The 25,006-nt window shown below is 40.8% G+C and overlaps 1 protein-coding gene across 4 annotated transcripts; it reads right to left on the bottom strand.

Annotated features, from left to right (window-relative positions):
* Positions 1-566: 566 nt before the first annotated feature.
* LOC113674237 (uncharacterized) lies at positions 567-24,531 on the bottom strand. 4 transcript variants are annotated; one of them, XM_089210989.1, is made up of 25 exons: positions 24,141-24,496; positions 23,473-23,514; positions 19,698-21,538; positions 18,742-18,937; positions 17,867-18,136; positions 16,957-17,295; positions 16,094-16,435; positions 14,806-15,165; positions 13,846-14,166; positions 13,333-13,491; positions 12,912-13,052; positions 12,532-12,816; positions 11,578-12,084; positions 10,727-11,029; positions 9,045-9,857; positions 8,666-8,944; positions 7,642-7,791; positions 6,501-6,833; positions 6,019-6,105; positions 5,708-5,926; positions 5,415-5,547; positions 4,213-4,406; positions 3,549-3,639; positions 2,759-2,805; positions 567-1,687 (listed from the first exon to the last, which is right to left on the bottom strand). In XM_089210989.1, exons 1-24 carry the CDS (start codon positions 24,238-24,240, stop codon positions 2,766-2,768), a joined length of 7,545 nt encoding a protein of 2,514 aa, XP_089067115.1. In that variant the 5' UTR covers positions 24,241-24,496; the 3' UTR covers positions 567-1,687; positions 2,759-2,765. The 4 variants fall into 4 exon arrangements, with proteins under 4 accessions (XP_089067115.1, XP_089067116.1, XP_089067117.1 ...); XM_089210990.1 differs by lacking the exon at positions 23,473-23,514 and having other exon boundaries at positions 24,141-24,531; XM_089210991.1 differs by lacking the exon at positions 9,045-9,857.
* Between the last annotated feature and the right edge of the window lie 475 nt (positions 24,532-25,006).

Raw genomic sequence — 25,006 nt, 5'->3', positions numbered from 1 at the left:
AACGAAAGAACACTAGGCTAAAAACACAGAATTGACTACTTCGACCAAACACCAGTGAAGTAATTAAAAAGGTATTAGTAAAATAATCAATTTTGGAATATCGAGGAGCCAAGAAGTAAGTTGGGAGTGTAAATGAGGAACACATCTGTGTACACGAGTACACTGTTGCTAAATTATTCTCCTCATTAGTTTATAATATATCTGTGACTTTATAACTAAATACCTGGGGAAACCTACCGAAATGCTGAAGCGAGTGTGGCACGGGGAAGGGAGGGAGGGGGGGGGGGGGAGGCTGCTAAATTGTTCTCTTCTTTAGATTATTATTTATCTGTGGCAATGTGTAATAAACAACTTATATAACTAGATACACGGGGAAACCTACCGAAATGCTGGAGCGAGTATGGTAGTGGGGGGGGGGGGGGATATACCTATGATGTATTTTACGGAGCTGTGGCCTGTTCGTTAAATCTTTTGTGAGTTCGCTTCATTGAAAAGAAACTAAAGTTCAAAATGCTTATACAGCCAGTCTTATTGAACTTTGCAGAAATAAAATTCAAGAAACCACATTATGTTTAAATATATTTTATTAAAAAAATATCCAATTCACGACATCATAACCGATCATAACAAAGCATTATCTTGTATACGTCTTCCAGAGCCTTCGGTCAACTTCGTGGCCGAGCAATCATCGACTACAAAAAGCTATCTGTTAACACGACAGAAAGACAAAGGAAGAAAAAAACCGGCAATACAGAGGTTCTCGCATTTCTTTCGCTTTTGGTGCTGTAACATTTTAAATGTTACTACATTTCAGTTTTCCAAATCAAAAAACAACAACAGATACCTTGCTCTAAATCTTGTACAACCAAGAAATAAATTCGAATTAAAACATCTACAACATAAGCTAACATTATGCAAGTGGTTGCTTCTCCTCATGAGAAAAGGTTACATGACTCAACTCCCATAACAAAGCAGAGACGCTCTCGAGACGCTAGCGGCAACAGGAAATAGAATGAAATTACTTTTGGCGTGCTTCGATATCAACTGAAAAACTGGTAAGTAGTCGTTGCTGGATTTTAAACTTAAGATTGCACACGGAAGAAATCTGAACTGTGTAAGCGCTGGGAAAAGGAGCGCTCATCTCACAAACGTCTGTACTTCAGTTACCTAAGAAGTGCATTGTCTGCTTTGGTATGAAAACTACACTGATCATCTCTAACTACGATGTGCGATGGGCTAAGTACTGCTATGTGGCTCTTTTAAAGGACGCGTGTTGAACTGGATAAATACAAAAAAAGTGGTTTAATGCTAACACTAACACACAATGACTTGAAAATAACGAACTAAGAAACATTCATAATCTTAGCATCGCTTAAGTAGACCAGAGGAGGGCCTTCGAACGAGTTGCCTTTCTTCGGCCGTTTCAAAAAGGAATGTCCTCATTCGTTCGGATTAAATATGATGACGTCTTGTTAGGAGGAAAATTTCTGTAGTCTGTTTAGATGTCTTGCAGCTCTATAGGCGTGCCAGAGCCCTAATGAACAGGCTGAATTTGATTGAAAGCTGAATTCAAAAGGAAGTTAAAATACAACTATGCTAAATTACCAAATTCCGATCGTTTGAAAAGCAGACAACTTTCAGCCTGTTTACTGCTAGGCCTCGTCAAAGTGCAATATTTCCTTTCCCACTGAAAAGAAGGAGTGAAAACTGAACATCAAATTCCTAATAGCAATGTATAAATAAGATACCATAATAATTCGACTTAGCGCCCTCGTTCTATTAAGCGCCGCCTCTCTATTGAACGTCCTCCCGAATTTGTCATGTTTTGTTAATAATCGCCCCTATTCTAATAAGTGCCCCCATTGACTAAGCATCCTCATTTCAATGAGCGCCTCTATTCAGTGATAGCACCGTTAGAGTACATAAACATTGAGATCAACCGTGGTTCATCTTCGTTTTACTTCTCACTTAGAGCCTCATTATCAAAAAGCTGTCTTTGTCTCTGAACCATGATGTCCACGTGAGAGCACAGTTCCTACAAACGAATGACCTCGTCTTAAAATTGCGGCGACAGCTTGGCTGGTCGTTACAGCCAGGAAGGATCTTGGCCGGACAACAAGTCCGTTTTCCAGTCTTCTTGATCTTTTTCAAACAAACATCAAAGCTTTGTTTTGCATAATCTGCTTGTTCTCAAAAAAATAATCAAGCGCCGTGACCCTGATAGGCACCTTCCCTTGAGGTACCAACAATAGAGAAGCACCCTGGGCGCTAAATCGAATCATTACGGTAATTGGAAACATCAAATTTAACATAAATCGTCGCATTAAAACCTGTTGGATTATATATTCTGTACGAGAATCAGTTTTCACATGGGGAATGGTCATTATTGACCGCCTGCCGGGGTAGGAAGATTTTTGTTTCTTTTTTTTTTTTGGAGAGGGGGGAGGATCACATGGTTTTCAGAGTAAACGGAAGGGGGGTCTGTCGTCGCTAAGAGAGTATCGAATAGTGGGGGGGGGGGGGTATTAGAATAAAACAGAGCTTAAGGGGGTGATCAGGTTAATTTCACAGTGACACGTTCAAAATCTCTAATCCGATGCAAAATTTTTTAGGCGATATTTAAATGGTAATTTGCATAGCTAGCCCGACGTTGGTAGGGCTAACGGAAGGTAAACAATCTTTCTGAGGTTTCATAAATGTTTGCAGCTCTTTGCGAGATGAGGACGAAATTTAAACCTACGCGTCATAAACAACTTACTTGAAAACTACTGCGTATCCTGTCTGTGCCTTGATCGTAAACGGTGCCTGAAATACAAGACTTATCTCCATTAAACTAATTATGCTCATATTTAAGCATTTCGCACTTTAATCAACTCATTCTAGAGGTAGTTTTCAACTCCAGCATTTAAACTCAAATGGCACCTCTGCACCATATTATGCAACAGCGATAGGCTGTAAGACTAACCCTCTATATAAGTGCTATACTTAAGCCAATCTCTCTAAAATCGTATTTAGAATCAAGGTATATGATCCCTAGTAGGCAATGTTAAGTGTGCCACATGTATAGCGCGCAGAATGCTTAGGTGGAGAATAAATTGATAACGCATGAGATGTTTGCGTGAGCAAGAGTGGTTATCTCGTGATCTTTATTGTTCCCCGACAACAGGGATCATTAGAAGAGCTTATCGAATGTCGTTGAACCAAAATCAAAGTAATCACAAAGACCAATCAAAAGAAAGAAAAATATCATAGGAGCCAATGAAAACGCGAAGCAGAAAAAAGTGAGCTGGCTAAAGCGCGGGAAAACGCAAGTGACCAAGTTTTGTATTTGATTGGTTAAGAGATAAGAGCGAACTTTCTAGATCAATTACAGAGCGTAACAAAGAAAAACCAATGTAATCTTGGATTGATTTTGATACTTAATTGGGAAAATTGCTCCGATAATAGCTAAAGAAGGATTGGGGATTGCCATAGGAATAAGATCTGTACGTATAGATGTAGTCTCCAAATCTGATTCTTTTTTCCAAACTAAACCTAGGTTTACCTACCGTCGAATAAACATGCAGACGGCCCATAAAATCCCTCCAGCACCTGCTGCGAATCCGACCACACCAATTATCACATAAACCACCATGGAGTCTAAAGATAACCACAAAGATCAAATTGAGCAATCAGAGTAACTAAACGAAAAGGAATAAAGGGTGTGGGGCGATTGCAACTTAACTTGGTCTTATCAACTGAGTTGTTAGTTAGAGTGGCTATCGTAAAGAGTAAAGCTGACGCCATGGACACCGACTCTTAGGATACTTTCGTGACGTAGAAAGGAATGAAAAAACACATCTAAACCAGTCGCTAGACGCTTTAATCTCCCAAAACGTTCAAAGCAGCATATGGCAGTCTGTGGTCTTTCTCTACACATAGGAAGTTTCGAGAGTTCCAAAAGTTCGGCATTCTTTTAATCCCCACGGCATTAACGAAAGTTTTTCATTCAAATGATTCAATCTTGTGTTTACGTTATCATGTTCCTGCCAATATCGTGGCTCCATATTGCCTCCATTTAAAACACACACACACAATACGCAATTCCTCTCTTTGGTCTGACGAAGAGCAAACCCTCGAAACGTCAGCTTTAGAAAACCTCAACGATAGCCGTCATGGTACGAAAGATGCCGAAACTTTCAGTAGAGCACGTTATTCTCAGATTCTACTCACGTTTTTCAACTGGTCTTTCAGCGGTGCTCTCAAATATAGTGGAGATCTCTACGTCGCCATTCGTTGAGGACGTATCGCTTATTTTACACAACGAGGGTGAATAACAGGCTACAGAGAAGCAGTTCTTGTCAACCATGTAAGCGACATTACAACCCTGCTGTGCACAGCATCGATCCATACACATATGCATATCACTGAAGCAAATAACAGAGATAGCTAGTAAAAGATAACTGTATGGGGGAGTGGGTGGAGGGGGGGAGCACAATTCCTTTTGGATTAAATGACACAATTCTCGTATAACCGTCGGATATCAAATCGCACAATCTTTATCCTTCTCTTACATCCAACCTAATCTCTCCGTATTTAATTTTAGTGAGGTACTGTAACATAAACTCCCCAAGAAAACACAAAATCCGTTGAATTAAAGTGAGACCCACTAACCAGCAAACTTCTGGCTACGATAAAGTGGTAAAAACCTTTTGCTATAGCAAATAATGATGGATGGAGAGACGCAAAGGACAAATGAACTCTAAATCGAAAGGTCCAGTTCAAAGCGAGGCACGGTCATATTTACAGTCAAGCTTCTTACCCTCACAGTGCCTGCACCCAGGAGTAAAGCATACAATTAAGGGAAGGAAGCAATAACCCTTGTCGCTAAATGCCAAAGAAACCGAGGAAACCTTCGAAGTTATCAAAAGCTCACGTATGTCCAGAAATGCACGCAGTAACGAAAATGGCAGATTTGACGACATTTCGTCAAACCGACTGAATGTTGATGGAGTTGACGATTTTAGCCAATATTGGTCAAATTCGTCAAAGCAAAATCAGCTTGGCGGATTTTGTCGATTTTGACGCATTTTCCCCATTTTCGTTACGGCAGGCATTTCTGGACATATCCAAAAGCTTATCGGTAGTAATGTTGAGCAGTCTTGTACGCAGACCTAAGAATATCTTTCTTCTAGATAACGAAGTAAAGTTGGAAAAGAAAAAAATTCAGTCGGTGCGCAAAGAAACCTTTTAGTGGAGAGGTTGAACAGATACGCGTCTCACTTTATGCCTAGTTGAGAGCAATGGTCTATCATCGTGCTAAAGCTAAACAGCTGTCGTTAGAGAGTAACTTTTCAGAAACTCACATTTCTCGTTCAGGTACTAAGCACACCATATATTGAAATATTGTCATAAAACTTTTAAATGAAATGTACCTGACGACTCCCTCAAAACTGAACCTTCCCGCTTCTAATCCTCCAACTAAAGTCTTATTACTGAATATCTTGGACTGAGACTTTTGATCTGCCCGACATGTCGGCGTCTGGTCGCTAGCGGAGAACATTGTCCCTAAAGTGGGAGAGGGAGTTCGTTTTATGATGTTATGCAACATGATATGTGTCTTTTTCAGTATCACATCTCCTTATAACCTATGATCCTGTAATTTGTAATTACCAAGGTTCTCGTCAGGTGAAAAGTGCTCTAAAAATTTTATACGAGCCACACAAACCTTTGTCTTTATCATTATAAAATCCCCTTGAAACATAGGACACTTTTGGTTCAAGGTGAGACGGTTTGGCCAACACAGCTTGACATAGCTTTTCACTCTGACACTCTACAGAGTAACAGTGATCTCCGAACATGAAAGCGAGGTCACATGACGTGTCGTCACAGCATTTGCCGATACAGTCTCGCATCGACAGCACTCCAGACCTCTCGGTAAAATTTCCTGAAATCAAGGCGAAAGATGTGTCGCAAGTCAATTCTAAAAGTTTATTAGCAGTTAAAACATTCTCAAAAAGTAAAGCCTAAGGGAAATACCTGCGTCAATCCCGCCACGTAAAGTCACGTTGTAGGTGATGGTGCTGTCGCGACATTTGTCTTGAGCTATGTTGTTGTTCGTTGTAACTACAGATGTCGAAAGAGATGAAAGATTTATTTCTTTTCTAACAAAGAATGAGAAAATATCGTTTGAATGAAAGACGGTGTATCTTAGTCGCACGCCTTCAAATAACACCTAATTCTAATTAACATGATTCTACCGACATTTGAATGAAATGTTAATTACTAATCAACAATATTTACTACAGACAACTGTGATTTAGCATCAACTTCTTGATAAATTGTGACCCTCTATGGGAAAAATGCACCAAGGTGTCATGACACGGTACATTAAGTGTGCCACAAATTTGCTGACATACGCATATTTAATAAGCAAACAAATGTTAAAAGCCGAATCATTAGCTGATATCTTGAGCTAGGTCTGTGCATAAATTGCAGAATCGTAATCTGCATGAACTTACCAAGAGAGCTTATATCAAAATGCGAGTTCTTTTTGAGAAACGAGATTGCAGGATTCAAGTTAAGTCGAGAAATACTTGATCCAAAGATAGGGACAGTCTTGCAAAGATCCGCGCTGTAACAGTGCACGGCATAACACATGCTGCCTAACATGAAGGCAACGTCACTCCGTGGTTCTTTACAGCTCATCTCTATGCAGTCGTCCATGGAGTCTACTCGACCAACTTTTTGAAAGACTCCAGAGTGGAGTCCCATCTTAAGGGTGACGTTGTACTCGATGGGTGTGGCGTCACACGAATGCGCCACTTTGACAGTTGGGTTTGTAGTTGAATCAGCTGAAATTGTAGACAAATAGAAAGATACAACTTTAAGGAGTAGTCATCATTTGTCGCCTGGGGAGAGAGTGGAAAGGGGGGGGGAGAGAGTGGAGAGGGGGTGGGGGAGGAAGGAGGAAGACTGGTCTCTCAAATAGGTATTTTTAAGAATCTATTCTTCTATAAAGCTAGATATTTTTGATATGTCTGGCTTCAGCAGGGTGCTGGGTGAAAGGGAAATTTAAGTTCAAGTGGCCAGGCCTTAAATATATTTGAGACTGAGATTAAAACTATATGGTTAAAATTTATTTCAAGTGGAATGCTTAACTTCATCATAAAGAGATCTAAAAACATGTAAGGAGATACAAGTTTGATATTCATGTGAAATGTGACCCCATAAAATGATTATATGGTTGAAGTGTAATCATTTTGTTATCTCAGTCACTTCACAGAGTTGTAAGTGTGCCATACTTTTCATCATTCCACAAGGGACCTAAACTGAATGCCTACGTTAACAATGCCATAGTGACGAGGCCAGATCGGGTAGAATCAGCTGTCCGTAGCTGATAACCTGGTGGTTTTAGTTTTCATCATTTTTTGGTAGTTACGACCAAGTATACCGCTATCGCCTTATTGCGCATTTTTTGGCTGCGAAATACATCTTTGATCATCGTTACTACAGCTATATTAAAATTTCTTCCTTCAGGAAAAGGACATGTTTTCAAAAAGCGTACAAAAGGTTATAGAAGAAAGCTGTTTCACAACCGAAATAACACTTTTCCCGAACTTGTTGTCGAAATGAAAAGCTAATACAAATGGTAATCAGTACCTTGGTGAACTTCTGAAATTGTTGATAGAGTGGGAGAAGGAGAGGTGGCCGGTGTCGGGGACGAAGATTGTGACACCGATGATGTCAGCGGAGTTGTGGTGCCTGGCGTTGATGTCATGTCGGTAAAAACACCTTTGACGTTATAATTTCCTGTGAACAACAAGTGATGGTATCGATATCAATCTCAGTTTTTCAGCAACGGCCCGTGGTTAGGAAAAGGTAAAAATTAATCTGTACTCGAGTCAAGTGACCCGGCCAGCCGTAGCTCATACCGGTTTATATGGCACGAAGTGACTAGGAGTTTTATTACTCCCCCCTGGATGGGACGCCAGTCCATGTTCAAATCACCCTCAGCACTTCATCAAGGCTTCCTGACAATTCGCCGGTACCCGTTCATACTCCAGGGTGGAAAGAGGCAAAATGAAAGTATGGTGTTTTCCTCAAGAACACAACACAATGAACCGGCCGAGTCTCTATCTCGACCTGGTACCCAGCTCACTAACTCGTAGGCCACTGAGTCTCCTACTACAGGTTAGGAAACCCCAAGGCCATCTTAAGGCTCGACGAATGTGGTCTTTCGGTAATAAGAACCACATGTATCTTACATGTTGAGGGAGAAGGGGAGTTCTGGATGTAGGCGACGTCGATCCCTTGCACGGTCGCCCCAAGTTCCTTCGCCCCAAAACAAGTTTTGCCTCTCCGAAGTATGAGTTAAAAGTTGCATCACTCACAACTTTCGACCTGAGTTAAATTAGGATTTTTAAACGTATTTGACATAAGTTTTCAAGCTTAAATTCTTTATGTCCCAGGTAAATTCTTCAACCAGCGATCGCAATGTTGTGACTGCCTAGTAACCAGAGAAAAATATCCCAGGCAAAAATATCCCGAACCGACCTTAGGGCGACCGTGAAAGAGAGCACGTCACCTGCTACCGTTCTATTCCTTCCACTGGACTCAGATTTCTTCTTTGTCTAACACTCGTGACAAAATGAATATCACATTTACTCGACAAGGTCTTTCTTACCTTGAGGTTTCTTCCTTATGGCAATGCGAGGAAGATAATGAGTAGGTCGGGCCTTTCTCGGCTCACAAGCCCCATTACTGTTACACGAAACTGAATAACAATCGTCCTCAATCATAAATGCCAAATCACAAGAGTCACGCTTGCAACAGAACTGCATGCATATGTCCATGTTAGTGGTCTTCCCGTTATCACTAAATGTCCCTGCATTGATGCCCCCGACCAAAGTGTAATTGGACAAAATTTCACCGTCCCAGCACACGTTCTTCTGTTGAGGTGACGCTGTACAAGAGAGAAGGAAAAAGAGTTTCCGTTAATGTGCTAATTTGTTGTGGGTTTTCGCGTACATAAAGTAGTGGAAGGTCAGGCATGGTGGAAATACCTTGTGAAGTATGAGAGTTCTGTCTGTGCGTTAAACGTAATCTTGCATAGTCAGCAAATCTGTCTAAGTCTGCGTTACTCAGTGACTTCAGGGCGTCGTTAACGTTCTCATAGTGATGTGGACGTTCTTGGTTGTCATCATCTCTCCACTTCCTACTGTGTTTGTTTTTATTGACAACTTTATGAAGGAATTTGTGGAGAAGCACCTTCAAAACTTTTTCAACAGTCATGTGATGCGTATTTGATAGCGCGTGAATAAGAGATGCGCTACCATACGTCTTATCGTGTGACGCTAAATCGTTAATAGATGCGACGTGGTTTGTTTTGGGAGAATTCATCTCCTTCATGAACACACCCAGAATACTCCGCGGGGGCGTTATCTGAGTTGTTTTAACTGAGTCTACTTTTGTAACTGGTGTTGCAGTGGCAATTGTCTGATCTTCACCATGAAAGACTGGCAGAGCGTACACATTCATTTGTCCTCCCTCAATGTTCGCTATAAGTGTTTCAAACCGCATTTGAGGCGTCGTTGGCGTAAACATGTCGGTAGAGAAATTTTCGTCTATGATTTTACTCATTGATTGATTGTCACTAGGGAATGTCTTCAGAGACGTGCTAACTTTATTGCTTACGTCATTATTTGCGTCAGTGTTTACGTCAGTGTTCACGTCTTTTTCCACAGAGAAGTCAGTGCCATCACCGTATTTGTCATTCACAGGTGTAAAGTTTACTGCAGTCTGTTTTTGTGGCTTCTTTCCATACAATAGGCGCCTGATGATTTTCATGAGAGCCTTAAGTTTTGGCCGGTTTAACACTGTGGAACAAGGTTCAAGGCAAATATACTTTAACGAATAAACTGAGGGAGAGTTGAGGCATCCAGCAGCACCATCTGATACTTTATCGAATATTTGGAACAAAATGAACGTGACTTCAAATTAAAGACCCAGTTTTGACCAGTATACATTGTGCGCGGCGTTGGCTATCGGCGGCCATTAACTCAGCGCTAATTATTGCACAAGCTTCTGGAAAACATTGCAAGCCTCGTTTTCGTGAAAACAACCACAAAAACAGAGGCACGCAATGCATAGTGGCTAATACTGGGTCTTTAATTCTGTTAGCTAAGTGGCCTATTGCAGTTAGAACCTATCCTGGTTTCCATTTCATATAAGGTTGGGGGTCTCGCTACTTCTCATGGCCGCTATGCTATCCCATGGTGGGTAAAAACCCAACCCAGCATTTTCTTTCTTATGATCTATTAGAGAGCAGACGCATAGATGGCGTCACCATTAAAAATTTTGCTTCCTTATTATATAAAACAAACAGATTTCATGTTACAGAGGGCCTGTACAGTAATGCATCACAGAATACATCAAATTGTGGTAGGAACCCAGTGACACACTCGTCTGCGCCCCGTGGGCCACATTTTTGTTCTTACTATAAATTTGACGTCAAAAAACGCAATCTGTTTGTTAACTCTATACTCTTGGGTGGAGAAAGTCTGTGTATGAGTAAAGTGTTTTCACTCAAAAAACAACTCTGTCACCTGAACGAGGCTCTAAACTGGAATTCTTAATAACAGTTAAGTGTGACCCCAACAGTGCGACTTTTCTATTTTCTTGAGTCAATAATCTACGGATATAATTACGAAATACAAACTTGAACAGGAATAATCCACAAACTTACCTTTATCTTTCTTTGTGTCGTGATACACATAAGCAATTCGCGGGTTGTACCTTGCGGGATTTCTTGCGGGACGTGACTCGCACAGTGATTCATTCAAGCAGCTCACACCGTAGCATTCGTTTTCGAGCATGAACGCTACATCGCAAGCGCTTTTCATGCAGCACCGCTGTGTGCAAAGACTCATGTTGTCAGCGTTACCAAGATCAGTAAACTTTCCTGCATTTATCCCACCAACCAGTGTGACGTCATTGTGAACTGCGCTTGCGCGGCATTGAGAAACATCTGAAGGTTTGGGTTTGTTGGCTTCAAAACAAAAACAAAGGGAAAATCAACGCATGTGCAGTTGAGCATGTACACTGAATTAAGTAAACAGGCAGAAGTCCAGAAAGTTGTCGTAATTACCTCTCAGTTTTTTGCGCATTAAGTGTCTAGGAGAATGGCCGCTCTCTATCAATAGCAGTGGCGTATTCACTGGGAGGGACTGAGGGTTTTGTTTCCACGTCTATCAAGACTTGTGGAATTTTTACTACTAAGATTCTCGCAACGACAGATCGCATATTACCGCACAACGAAGGGAGATGGATATAGATTGATCGAATAATTTGCCTGGAAGAAACATTTCTGTGTTTTCTGAACCACAGTTTGGAATCCTCTCTCCCAACTTCCCGCCCCCCTCCCATTATAAACTCCTTGATTCGCTTAACTTATGAATTGACTCATATATTAATTTACAAGGTTCCTATCGCTTACATTTGAACTTTTAGCGAGCCAAAAAAGTCTAAGACAGTTCTTTCACAAATTTTGAAATTACAAAAACTCTATCCAACGGCAACATAAGATTCTGTTCTCACCTGAGACAATCTCCTTTGTGTGTTTCACAAACGCTATCTGTGGCTTGTAAAACGGTGAAAACGCAGGTTTTGTGAGACAGAGAGCATCACTATAACACGCCACGGCGAAGCATTGCTTCCCAAGCATAAATGCTAGACTACAAGTTTCCATTCTTCCACAAGCGCGCACGCATTCGGACATGTTCCCGACTTTCCCTTTGTCGCTAAACTTTCCTGTTTTAATGCCATACTTCAGCGTTACATTGTACAGAATTTCACCTGCTGTATAGGTGTTCTTGTGTGGCAAGCCGTTTTGAAGAGTAAGGTAGTTTTCTTGGATTCCAGGTGTTGGCGACGGCGAAGTGGTGGGTGATCTTTGTGTTCCACTAAAAGTGGTTGGGGTGAAATTGGTGGATGACGGGCTTGAAGAGCTTCCCGTGGTCGCTGTGCTGGAAGTTGAGCTTCCCGTGGCACCAGAAGGAGAAGTGAAGTTGTTTGTGCTTTCTGTTGGCTCCACTTCCAAGTTATCTGTAATACAGGTACCTTGATTTATTATGGAAACTTGGCATTGACAAGAGAGCGAGCCATATTCATCGGAAAAGGGAAAAATTTTTACTATTGATTAAGTTAACAATCATCATGCGAGGTTGTTTTTCAAAGCTTTTATGTCTGGTCTCAGAAATCAAATTTTGTTCGTCTTACAAAGTTCGTATGCGGTGAAGTTTGCACCTGGTCTTCAAGTTAGTAATTTCTTCGTAGATAGTGAACAGAATCCTCTTGTTGATAGACTATTAAACTGCCAACAAATCAAAATTCTATCTGAAGATGACGATGAAACAAAACATAGGCGAAGACATAGGGCCGTGTGGTAAATCACTGAAGGTGGATAACAAAGAAGTCGTTTTCGTTTTGTTATCAACGTTGAATCTCGGGTAAGTTGCCTATGGGAAATACGTTTGATTTGATTTGTCTCACCTATTAGTCTATATACGCTATTGGCATAAGTCCCACCCAGTCCATCGCGGCATCTCCTTGATATTCCATACATTTTATAGTCAATTTCAGCGCGGGGTCCACCAAAGCACATTCCTCCTCGCTGAAGGGCGAACACAGGATAGCCTCGCTTTCGCGCCACCTCTCCGCACTTGCGCAGTGGATCGAGGCGTGATTTGTAAAAATCGTCTAATTTTTCATCTGAGTGCTCCATTACAGGCAGGGCATGGATACCGGAGTCGTTCCAGCAACCAAGCGAGATGTAACCTGAAATTTAAATTGAATCGGGGAGCGTTTATAACTGAATTAAAACCTCTGCGCGTAAATTAAATCAATCTTTCTCTTTAATCCCACATACTCACCAATATCTGTCAGTCGGTAGACATCATTGGCGAACAAGCCTCCCTTTCCTGCCTTACAAGATGATGATTCGCCAAACTGGTTAAACGTTCTTCCCGCTTTCGGTCCGCTTAGGCAGGCTCCGCCATTCTGGATGGCAAAAACTGAGACAAGCAAAAAAAATCATTGGTTACAGCTTATAGCAATCTTTCTTTGCATTTCAAATGTTGGTGTACATTCATATAAGTTAATTTCCACACAGTGTCCAACCAGTTTAAGCAAGCTGCTAAATTTGATTACCGAGCCGATCAGAATACTAAAAATTTATTGCCGCTAAGAACGCTGAGCATTTGATTGAGATGTTTACGGCACATTGTCACCGACATCAAATTTAATTTAGTCCCCCTCCGCCCGATCACGAGGAGCTAAACGGTAACAGCTTACCTTTGTAGTCGTGCTTTCTTGCTACTTGTGCGCATGTGTCGATTGGCTTCTGTCGTGTGAGATAAGGCTCTGTTAGCAGAGGATCTGCGCCTTCCAAAGGGGAAACTGCAAACGATTCCGTGTCTTTCCAGCAACCTAAAGACGCATACCACCTGTTGGCTGTAAAATACAAAGTAGGATTTGGAGAGTCCAGTGAGACTGTTGTCAAAAGAAACTCAGTTCTGCATTGGTTTCGCTTCCCTGCACGCTTTGATTGCTTGAGAAAGCTGGCCTTACCCTCTCAACCAACCAGACACTTAAAGTAATCGCAAGTCGGTCACTTTTGTCTTCCGCTTTTCAAACATTTTCGCCGTTGGATTGACTTTGGTGTTAGTTTCACCTCAATCGATCGAATTGCACTTAAACCCTAACAGTAAGCATAACATTTCTCAAACTTTGGTATCCCTGAGTTGAAAAAGAAAAGCAAAGAAATAAGGTTGGTGACTCGACGGATTAAACAACTTAAAGTAATACCTGGAATTTCGTCGTCGGGCGGACTCCAATTCACGTAAGCCAGTCTTGGGTGATAATATTCAGAAAGCGCTGGTTTTATTTGGCACGACTCATAATCTTTACACGATACTAAGAAACAGTTGTCCCGGATTAGAAAAGCCACGTTGCATTGTCCGTCTGCACAGCAATAGGCTGAACATTCGTCCATGTGCTTGACCACGCCTTTGTCAGTGAAGTTCCCTGACTTGATTCCCCCACGAAGAGTCACGTTGAATATGGTGTTACTGACGGACAACTTATCACAAGCGTCTGAGTTTGGCTTTTCAGCACCAGGTAAAGGATCTGGGAATAAAGAAATAGAAATAGCATTAAGCGAAATAGACAAAAACTCATCATATCTTGCAACCTCTAGAACTGATCGTTCTCTCCGATGGCAGAGTCAAGGTTTCGTACTCTCAATCCCTACACCCAGGCGAACTGGTCGACTACAATATGATGAATACTTAATTGGTATCTGATTACGTTCACCCTTGTTGACTGTACGTTGATCGATATGGGAAGCCTGGAAGGGAAAGAGGAAAGGCGAGCTTCTTGTTGCAGGCTTGTGACATGTATTAAGAGAGGTTCACACATATTTTACTCCTGGCGGAAAATATAAAAATGTGACTGATATTAAGCGAACAACCACTCAACAGAGGAGAAAGCGGCATAATTAACGAAACAAGGTTTTGAAGTCGAGGAAGCACGCCAATTACCAGACTGAAACGACATTTCTGCACTGGATAATACGAGAGGGCAGCGGAAATTGCCGCAAAAAACCATCCAGGCAGGTAAGCTGAAATGGAGTCTACTAAACTTCAGTAACCATGAAAACCTTATTCTAAGCGAAAGATTCAGAGCTTAACAATTCCAGAAAATTAAGAGTTGCTTGAGGAAATGATACTCTGGGAGATGCCTTGTAAAAATATACTCTTTACTTACCCCCTATCGGTCTTTCATTGCCACGGTACACGTATGCCACAGTGGGGTTATAATAGGAAGGTTTTGCTCGCTTCACCTGACACCCCTCCGCATCCGCACATTCAACTGCGTAACAATTTCCCTGGATCATAAACGACACGTCGCACTTGTCGTCACGGCAACAATGACGTATGCACTCATCCATATTGCGGGCTCGACCATACGTGCTGAATTTTCCTGCGTTGATCCCGCCGACCAGAGTAACGTTGTAGCTCACAGCCGTGTGGTGACAAATCGGTTGGTCCTTAGCGGGTAATGTTGTTGGTTTGGATATACTTGAGGTGATAGCCTTGTTGTAAGCGCTTCCATCTACAGGCAGTTCTAAGGAAAAGAAGAAATATTCAGTACCAAAACTTCTGATCAATTATACTAAGTTTGATGGAGATCACCGTTTATAATATTGGACAACTTTATTCAATGTGCTTACATTTTACAAGCTAAGTCGCTGGTCACCAGAAGTTGGAGTTAACCTTGAAACTACGAGTGACTTTTGTAACACTGCGTTTTAACACCATTCTGTCGATGTCTATTAGACGAAAGGATTAACGAACGGTGGATAAATACTAACATGCACTTGATCATGAAAGGAAAAAAACACTTTGAGCTTCACACAGCGAGCAAAGTGACATGCAGTGCGTGGAAGCGAAATATTTATCAAACCACTCACTGCAAAATTGCAATTGGCATTTGAAAACTAGAAAATTTAAGCAATGATTGAAGAAACTATTTTACAAGTCTTATATCCAGAGGGCGAATACGTGAATAGTGTAAACGTCGCTTGGAAGCTTTATTTACTTTTTTCAGCCGTTCAAACGTTCCGTTTTTAGAAACATCTGGAATCAGAGCTTAGAATTAGAAGCCATTCTTGTGAACACCTGGATTTTGGTAAGTTTGGGATTGCATAATGATTTTAGATGAAATTTATATATTTGCACTGCGGTAAAGAAACGAATTTAAGAGATCCTCGCAGCTAAGAACACTACTGAACTAATAGTTGAAAATAGGACCTGAAAAAAATTCAGGCCCGTACGGGATTTGAATCCATGACCTCTGCGATACCGGTGCAGCGCTCTACCAACTGAGCTAGGAAGCCAAGTGGGAGCTGGTCAATATGTTGGGTCCAAATAAACCATCCAAGTGACGAATAATGATTATAGATATATGAAATTCATATATTTACACTGCGGTGGAGAAACGAATTTAAGAGATAATTGCAATTTGGGATTGCAATAATCGCATATCAACTTACCTGGCTCGGGTGTCACCGACTGTAAGTGTGAGACAAAAGTGATACTGGGGTTCATATTTGAAGGTCGCGCCCGTTTGGTCTTACATAAACTCTGATTGGTACATCGCACCAAATAGCACGAGTCCCGGATCATGAAAGCCAAGTCGCACGACTTTCGTAAACAACAATGTCTCGTGCACAAGTCCATGTCGTGCACGTGCTTTGCCTCAGAGAAGATCCCGGATTTGATGCCGCCAATCAGTGTAACATTATATTCGGGTCTTGTTACGGCGCATCTCTGCGAGTCGTCAGCTTGTGTAGGTGTGGGTGGTCTTTCAGTTTTCTTGGTCTGGTGGACGGTTTCTAGAAAACGAAAAGTAATATCATTCAACCATTTGGTGTTTGAACGAAACAATCTTCAGAAGTATAAATTACTGGGGGGTTGGCCGAGGGGATGTTGAAGCTTCGAATTGATCGACGAATTAGCTTGAAAAACTGATATAGATTTAACTCAAGCGAGGAACACAGTCAAACATCTAACTGACCATGTTCATTTGCTTTGAGGTGTTATTTTGCCCATTCCTTAAACAATGTTTCCGAAGAAGGCCTTCGGATGAAAAGCCATAAAAACAATCCGGAACCGAAGAAAAGGTCTCATGGAGACATACAGAGGTTGAAGTATAGGCATGGAAAGGCCGACGGGAAAAGACCAATTACAAAGTCGCGACTAGTTTAAGTTTGGTATTTGATTGGAAGTAAGGGTAGAGTGACTTTTCTTGATAAATCAAAAGCAAAGCAATCCCGATTTACTGTGGACGCTCTTAAACCAAAAGTAACCCGGTAAAAACAAGGCCGAACAGCTAATGATCTCATTTACTTCCTACCTGTGTTGTAAGAAATGAGAAAACCTTTCCCTTTCCCTCCCTCAGTGCTGGTAAACTGTACAAACAAATGATTCCCACTCGATGTTATCCCTGTCGGCCGCTTGGTTCCACAGTAAACCCCGAGTGCCTCCGAATTTTCTCCACTTCCGTCTCTAACAATAAGTTTGGCATTTTTGCACGTCCCGTCTTCATCCAAACTGAAGCGTTTAAAACTAAGCGTGATTGTCTCCCTCGGATCAACAGACAGATGCCATGCACAAGTGGTTTTCCCTTTATAGCTTCTAGGCCATTCCGGTGATTCCAAAATTCCTTTTGGACTGTTAAAAAGGCCGCCGCATACTAAGGGAAGGAAAGAGAGAGATCTCAAGTAAATCAATACTACGTACATGAACTGAAAATGAAAAAAAGGACAACTGGTTCTGACGTACCACTTTATTTTGAGCTTTATGGAAAAAGTTATACAGGTTTAGAGCAATTTTCAATTGTGCTAAAACTGATCCAGATTTCCTTTGTTTTTGCTTTGTTTCGCTCTGTGATTGGTCCAGAAAAACTTCCGTCACTTTCTCATCCACTCAGATGCAAAACTAATCACGCCTTCGTCACCCACGTTTTTCCGCGCTTTAAGCAGTTTGTTTTTTTTTTTTAGTCTGAGTTCTCATTGGCTCTAAAAAGTATTTTCCTTTCTTCCGACCGGTCGTTGGGATTACTTTGGCGTTTGTTTTTTTACGAAACTCAGTCGAAAAGTGCCCTTAACACCGTGACTTACTAGTTTGTGTGGTCGTATATAAATCCTTTGAAATAACTTGGCTCCTCGGCTTTCAGCCTAAAAATATGCATCTTAGCCGTAACAACGATAGCACATACACAGACGTTTAACCACCGTGTTACTACCCAATCATCTCAGACTAACCTCTTTCAAAACTGCATACTTTCATGAGTTTTCCAATTTCTTCCTGCGACAAAGCCTTGTTGTAAATCCTAAACTCGTCCACCTCCCCCTGGAGAAACCTTTGGTTCTTGTGTTTTCCGATTCCCGCATGTGCATCCCAGTCTTGAGACAGTAGACCCTTCCCAACAGCCTCTGCTTTTAGTCCTCCATTGACAAAAATCTTAGCGATACCAGTGTGCGCGTCATACGTGCCGACTACATGGTTCCAAACATTTGCAGGAATTATTGGATCTGTAGAAAATTGAAAGGGTAAATGCCTCTATTTTTTATTGTGGACATGCATGCTCAAGGATATTTGACGGTCTCCGCATAATCAGCTCACACTTAAAAGCTTATCAGTGACCATTGTGATATTTTTGGCCATTTGTAAGCATTGGACTTCGCAATGGCGTATTTACTCAGAAAGTTTTTCTTTCTTATTATTTTAGCAACTCATTAGCTCGAGAAATAAACTCATAGACAAACGCTGACCTGCTTTTTCCCTTGAGCATCAGTCAAAGTCCGAACAACCCTTCCCATTCAGACGACATTACTTGAGCTGGACTTTCGAACAATCGTTAAGGAATAGAAATACCCGTCATGCTCCATACCGCAGAACCTCGGAAAAGACACCGCTCCAGATAGACTCGTGAATTTTTAACCATATAAAGTAGATCAAGGTGAGGTCAGTGAAAGGTTCTTAAAGCAGATGTAAACTTCGCAGCAGTACGTCAGGCGTACTTCATCATACTTACGCAATAACTTTTTTCCGCCAAAAGAACAAATTATCCCGCATAAGAAGAAGTAACAAAGAGCTGATCTTGACGACTCATTTGAGTTGTCAATCGCCGACATACCTGTTTCAACGCTGAAGATTTTGATCCCAGTTTCATTCCTGTGGAACCACCGAACGCTGCCATCTTGAATTTCGAAATGATATTGTCCTTGTTGATGCATAGAATGGCCACCTACTGTGTCGAATATCGAGTGATAACCCTTGTTAGAATCGAGTTTTATCCATGCTGCAATGCTTACGGCTTGACGGGGTTTCATCTGAAGAGAGATTCCAAGATTAAAACTTAAAAGAAAGACATAATGTCAAATCTCCTGAAATATCTAACCCAATAAAAATGTCGAGAAATTTGTTTGCCCAAAGAGCTACTCCATTCTTTGTCCTAAGTCGCAGCGAGGAAATGAGTTTACATCGTCTCCCACAGTATTTAGCACTTTTTTCGGCGAGACATGAATAATGTAAATTTGAAGAAGTTAGCCCGCCTCTTATGTAAATGCCTTGTGAATTCATCCGGTATGTTGAGTGATTTAAAACTACTAAAATCAGCGTGTAAGTTCTCTAAAAAGCTTAGCTGCAAACTTTTTTGTATAGCGCAACTTGAAACAACTGTTTTATAGTTACGAGAACCACCTTTTTAATCCCATGCAAAAGTTTACTTGAGTACGTTTTCTTTCGCAATGATGCAGAAGACACAAGCAAAACCAATCATGTTTATCACTTCAGCTTTAAGTCGTTATTAGGTTTGATGCATCTGCAGGAAGCGTTGATGGTAATAAGACAACTCGGAAATTAATGAGCATAGATAACTATAAATGGCGTTTTGAGTGAGAATCAGTCACGAAAACCAGATTAAGCACAGTTTGAACGCGGCGTTTGAAAAGCTTTTCAATCTATCATGACCACTACAACTAACGATTATTGGTCATACTCTAATCCACTTTCAGCTTCAACTTAAAAAAAAAACTTGCATATTGTGCAGCCATCTCATTAAACCCATTCACTGTCACTACATGTATTTACCTTCAACTGCTTGCCGTTGAGAAGTATCTCGCTTCCATTGTTAAGCCTTGCAACTTTTCCACATGATCCGAAAAACTTTGTGATCTCTGTTCGCTTGTCCGTGCCAGTTACATCTCCATTTAAAGATGCATACGTCGCTCTACCGTTTTGCACATTCTCTAAATCCAAGTACAAGACAAGCCCTTTCGGAACGCGTGATCTCTGTGACAAACCGTTTTCAAAATTTAATAGATTGTTAAGATTCGCCGTAGGCGAGGATAAGGGCCATTCTGGATTTATTCTTGCCCCCTCCCGAAAGAATGGCAATGGTTTGGTTGGTCTCATTTGAGAAAAGGAGGTGATTCGTGGGTTGCCACCTGCAAGCGCTATCTGAGATTTTATAAACTGGGGCTGATAATTGAATTGATGTCCATAATTGTAGAGGGCACGCTGTGAAGTGGGAATAAACTGCTTTTTACTCTGATCATCGGTGTTCTGTAAGCTATTTCTCGGTTGCTGTCCAGCTCCGTATTCATATCTCACTGGTTGTGGAACATTCGATTGGCTAGGTACAGGGGCGTTTTGCAAGACTGTGCGCCAGAGAGAAGCAATTTGTGGTTTCCTTAGCTCCGATTTCAAAGTCATAGCTTGATTACTCTTTGGAATAAAACTCACTGTCGATGCAAGCGGATAAAGAGCTCTGTTAATGTTAGAAACGCTCTGTCTCCGGTTTTCAACTGCACTGTATTCCTTAGGAACTGAGGATAGTTTGTTCGGATTCAGTGATAGAGAAGAACTTTTTGCCCCGTATACTGATGGATCATACGTCGCATGAGGAATTACATTTCTATCAACAAGAGCCTTGTTGTAAGAATTTATTGTCGCACTTGGTTCCCTCCAATCTGTTTCCTTCAGGAACTCTCCCTTTATGACCCCATTTAAGGGAAATGTGGATGATTTTCCTGGAAACACACTTCGAGGTTTAACATGTTTCTGTTGGGGTGTTTGCCGGCCTTTTTTCCCTTTGTGTTCTTTCAAGTCGCTGGACTGTGCCTCGACATCGTCCTGTCCCAAAATCGACTTTCGTTTGAATCTCAGTAAGACTCGTTCACCACCAAGACGAAAAGGAAGATGCTGCAAAGACCGTCTCTTCATCATAAAACGTTTTTGTTTAAGTTCATCCCTATCAGAAACGGCAATGTTACGCTTAAATCTCCCTAAGCTTCTTTCCTGATGCTTTAAACGTGTACGATGATGCTGACCGCTGGTAACCTTGGAAGAGTATTTTCTTCTTTTCTTTTCGCTTGAATTGAAGTGTGTTTTAGCTATGTCGCTTTTACTCTCTCGTTCATAATGTGTCTGAAGCTTTGACCGATCTGGTTTATTTAACGATAGTTTCAGATCTCTCTCAGCTCTTCTTTTGCCACCTTTCCTAGATCTTTTCCCAGTAGAAGCTCGTTTTTTGGGACTAGAATTACCACGAGAGGTTTGTAAGGCACTTCTAAGCTTGTTTATATCATTTAAAGAACGCGTTAAATCATAAAAATGAGTGACATTGTTAGAAAAATGGGTAACATTTTGTGAAGGAATCCGCTGCGCTTTAATAGTCAACGTGACATCAGAAAAGTTTGCTCTTTCGAGCGGTATTTTATTAGACACGCCTGGGGCTTTGGCTCTCGTCGAACGCCTTCTGATTTCTTTTGCGGAAGAAACACCCAAACGACGTTTATTTTTAAGGTCTTGTTTTTCTGAGGATGATGGTGCATTGAGAAGGTGGATTCCATCTTTTCCGGGATCAGTCAGATTCGTTGAAAGTGGAGAAGACGACTGAAACGAATCGTTGAAGAAAGCTTGCGAAGGGCCTGCAAAAAAGGTGACAGAACGTGAGATCTGGGCAAGAGTATACAGCTTCTGGTCTAAGCCCGGGATATGCCGAGCTCAGTTGAAGTTACCTATGGTCTCTCGAACGGCGGTCTATTTACATTTAAGTCGGTATCAAGGCTAACATTGACCAAATACAAGCAATTTATTGATGAAAGCGTGGAAATTTATGACAAGAAGGAGAATTGCTTATGTGATCTGAGGAGTAGAAGGGTTAAGTTCCGTCGCGTAAAAAAGCTTTTTGGCGGTCAGTTTTGTCAATCTCTTAATTAGCACTTTCAAGGATTGCCGGCATGGATTGAATTCAACGGTTAAATGTTAAACGACCTTGGCGGTTTGTTAGTCGATGATATTTCTCGTAAAAATTCAATGAAAACCACGCCTTGATTTAAAAAAAGAGATAAGTTGACTTCATAACATCAAAGATCACAAGGTTCTCAAGGTACACGCCTCTCAAAAAGGTGACATGTCACACAATCCACTGAAAGAGAGCCAAAGGATTTCCCCTGAAGATTTTCAGGAACGTCAAACAAAGAACTTCTACCCTCCCTATTACCGATATACATATTCTTTATGCAATGAAACTAAAAGCTTTTTTACATTAATCATAAAGATATTTTCATGTGAAACAAAATAAATAAAGGAAACTGTATTTCGTCCAAATGAGGAAAATATAAGCTCACGGAAGGAAAACAAAATTGTGATTCAAAATATGTGCTCGAAGGGATCTATTGGGGCGCTCTACTTGTTGAAAGAAAAAAAAAGAAGAAGATAAAAGCATAGATACAGTCCTTATTTCGCCCTCTTTAAATCTTAATTAGTTCCTCTTCATCCCAAGGGAAAGACAGGACTTTTCTAGCCATTTTCAAACCCATTCTAGATGGAACAACTTTGTTTCGCTTAACTTTTGATTTTGCCTTTTGCTGATATAAATGATTAAAGAGAGTCCTTTTTTCGTAGAAAAAAGGGTCTTTCATACATGAATGACATCCACTCACAACTAATTACTTCCGCAAAGAAAACAGCACAAACTTACACGAATATTTGATCAATTTCGACATATTTTATGTACGAAAGAAGAAACCAAAATCACCAGAACACATAGCTTTATACAAATTTGTGTTGCTCTAACGTATATACTTGATGTTCCACAAGTAATCTCTTCGTTCACAATTTCAAAACTTCAACAATCACAAGTTATCTTCGGACAATTAACTTAACCTACTAACCGTATACCGAACAATAAACAAACAACTGGTTTTAATTGACAAAGCAAAAACCTGTCGGATTTCGACACAGTAAATTGAAGAGTATGATCTGACGATCTTTCTTTTGACGCAAGAATGATATCCTTTCATTTCATTGTAATTGCTAGCTTCTAGCGAAATTGCACTATTTCTAATGATCGTTTCTTCATTCTTGGAGAGTTTGATGGAACTTAACAGTGGAAAATCGCAAATAGATGCCCAACAAACGAAACATGCATTAGCGAACCACAAGTCTATTATAAAAGATACTGAGAACGAAATTTCTGCAAAACCAATTTTTTCTTAAAATTGAACACTTGTCTCTTTGTCCTCGAACCCATGGCAGGTTTGATATGGGGCATTCTTTCAAAAGTGGGATTACTGCGAACGTGAAAATTTTTTCAGGGATTCTCGCCTTTGAGATCCGGTGATCAGGAACATGGGTCGACACTTGACTTAGCAGGTAGCTTTTCTTATTGTTTATGTAAACATAACTCGAAGGTCAATTTTACGAGAACACGTTGCTTTATCCTTACAACTGGTTTCTAAATCAACAAGGTATATTTCAAATCAAAAATAAAACAGCCGGTCTAGATCAAAAGGCTACTAAACTTTTTTTTGCTTTCGAAACCGGTTTTAAACTCGAGCATTAAATTATTTAGAAATACCTGTCTTCGAGGCGTGAACCGTGAGTCTTCTCGCTTTTTGAACTTTAAACAGAGACAAACGGAAATTATATTCCCATTAGCAATTACAGGCGAACCATTTCCCTTTTTCTAAAAAATCAAACTTTGACGGGTGATCGTCAATATGTTAGACTGAATTTTGTTTCGAAGACCCAGAAAGACGCTATGGAATTCGTAAATTTGTAAGATTTAGAGTGTAAAGTACACAATTGCAAGTGAGACGAGCGTAAAATAAATGTTCACTTCAGAGTAGTCACAGAAAGGTTCCAGTTCTTTATTGATGGAATTTTTGGTCCTCTTTTGATTATCAGATAAATGATAATTGAGGAAAAGATTGTGTAGATGAAAATAATTAACTAGTGAGAGTGGTTATTGACACAAGTGGCCGAGAACAGTGTTCATTTTCAGCAATTCATACAAACGTTAATTAAGTTAACAAAACTAAAATGTTGGTGAACTATCACGACAGTTTTGTTTGGCAAAATTCTCCCTCTTTAATAAAAGCTTGGAGAAGGTAACTCACTCAGGTCTCCGAACTGTTAGAGGGACGAATTTAACAAACGATTCAATACCATTTTACTATGAGCGTAGAGGTTTCTACCAGAAGTAAGATCAATACAAACACAAGCAAAACATTTCAAAAGGATTACCTTGTAACAGGCCGACTGACAAGATGATAAACCAGATGCGTTTGATACGCGAGATTCTAACGCTCCGGACATCTCCAGAATTCCCCACTCTTATGCACATTGAAAATCGACCATTCGACAAGACGGGACTTTCCAATTTACCATGGATGCAAATCAATGTGTTATCGCTCCCCGCCACCAAAACTTTTACAAATCCTTAGGGCCACAGCTGAGATAAATTAATCAATCATGGTACAAGCAGTCCAAATCTGTTAAATCTCGCATCAGGGTCCAAGTTTGAAAATCGCCGCGGAAATAGGAACAAAATAACGATTGCTGAGAGTTCCGTGTACCAACTACAATTGGAACCCATCTACAGGCCTGCTTGACAAGCATTTCCATGACATCACACGGCGAGAATTCTGGCAGTTCCAAACAATTACGTCATTGTGGCGAAATTCGCGGGCTTGTCGGCGCTTAAACGAAAAACATTCACACTTTGTAGCTCTAATAGCAACATTCAAGATGGAAGTGGACCAAACCGAAGGCGGATGTGTCGCAATTCGGCTCACAGAATGGAACGGATTCATATCTATGGCGTGGACAGATTAGTCACATTTCATAACGTAGATGGAAATCAAACTGACAGGGAAGATGTTGAAAGACATTTGATGGCACTGAACCGTTAAAAAAGATAACTTTTGAATAGTGTAACAGGTGGAATATTCAGTAGGGCTCATCTGGTAAGCTGCGTGAAAAATATGCATCTTTTTTTCTATTAATTGACCTAAATCATCCCTTTCTATTTTGTCGTCACGGAATTTCGTGTCTTAAATTTACCACTTTTTCTGGTTTGCCGTAACATCAGGTGACTTTATCCAAATCTT

This window comes from Pocillopora damicornis, chromosome 6 (assembly GCF_964200805.1).
Source record: "Pocillopora damicornis chromosome 6, jaPocDami1.2, whole genome shotgun sequence".
NCBI classification, from domain to species: Eukaryota; Metazoa; Cnidaria; class Anthozoa; order Scleractinia; family Pocilloporidae; genus Pocillopora; species Pocillopora damicornis.
Note: the sequence above shows the minus strand (reverse complement) of the source record. Positions and strands in the feature narration are given on the sequence as shown.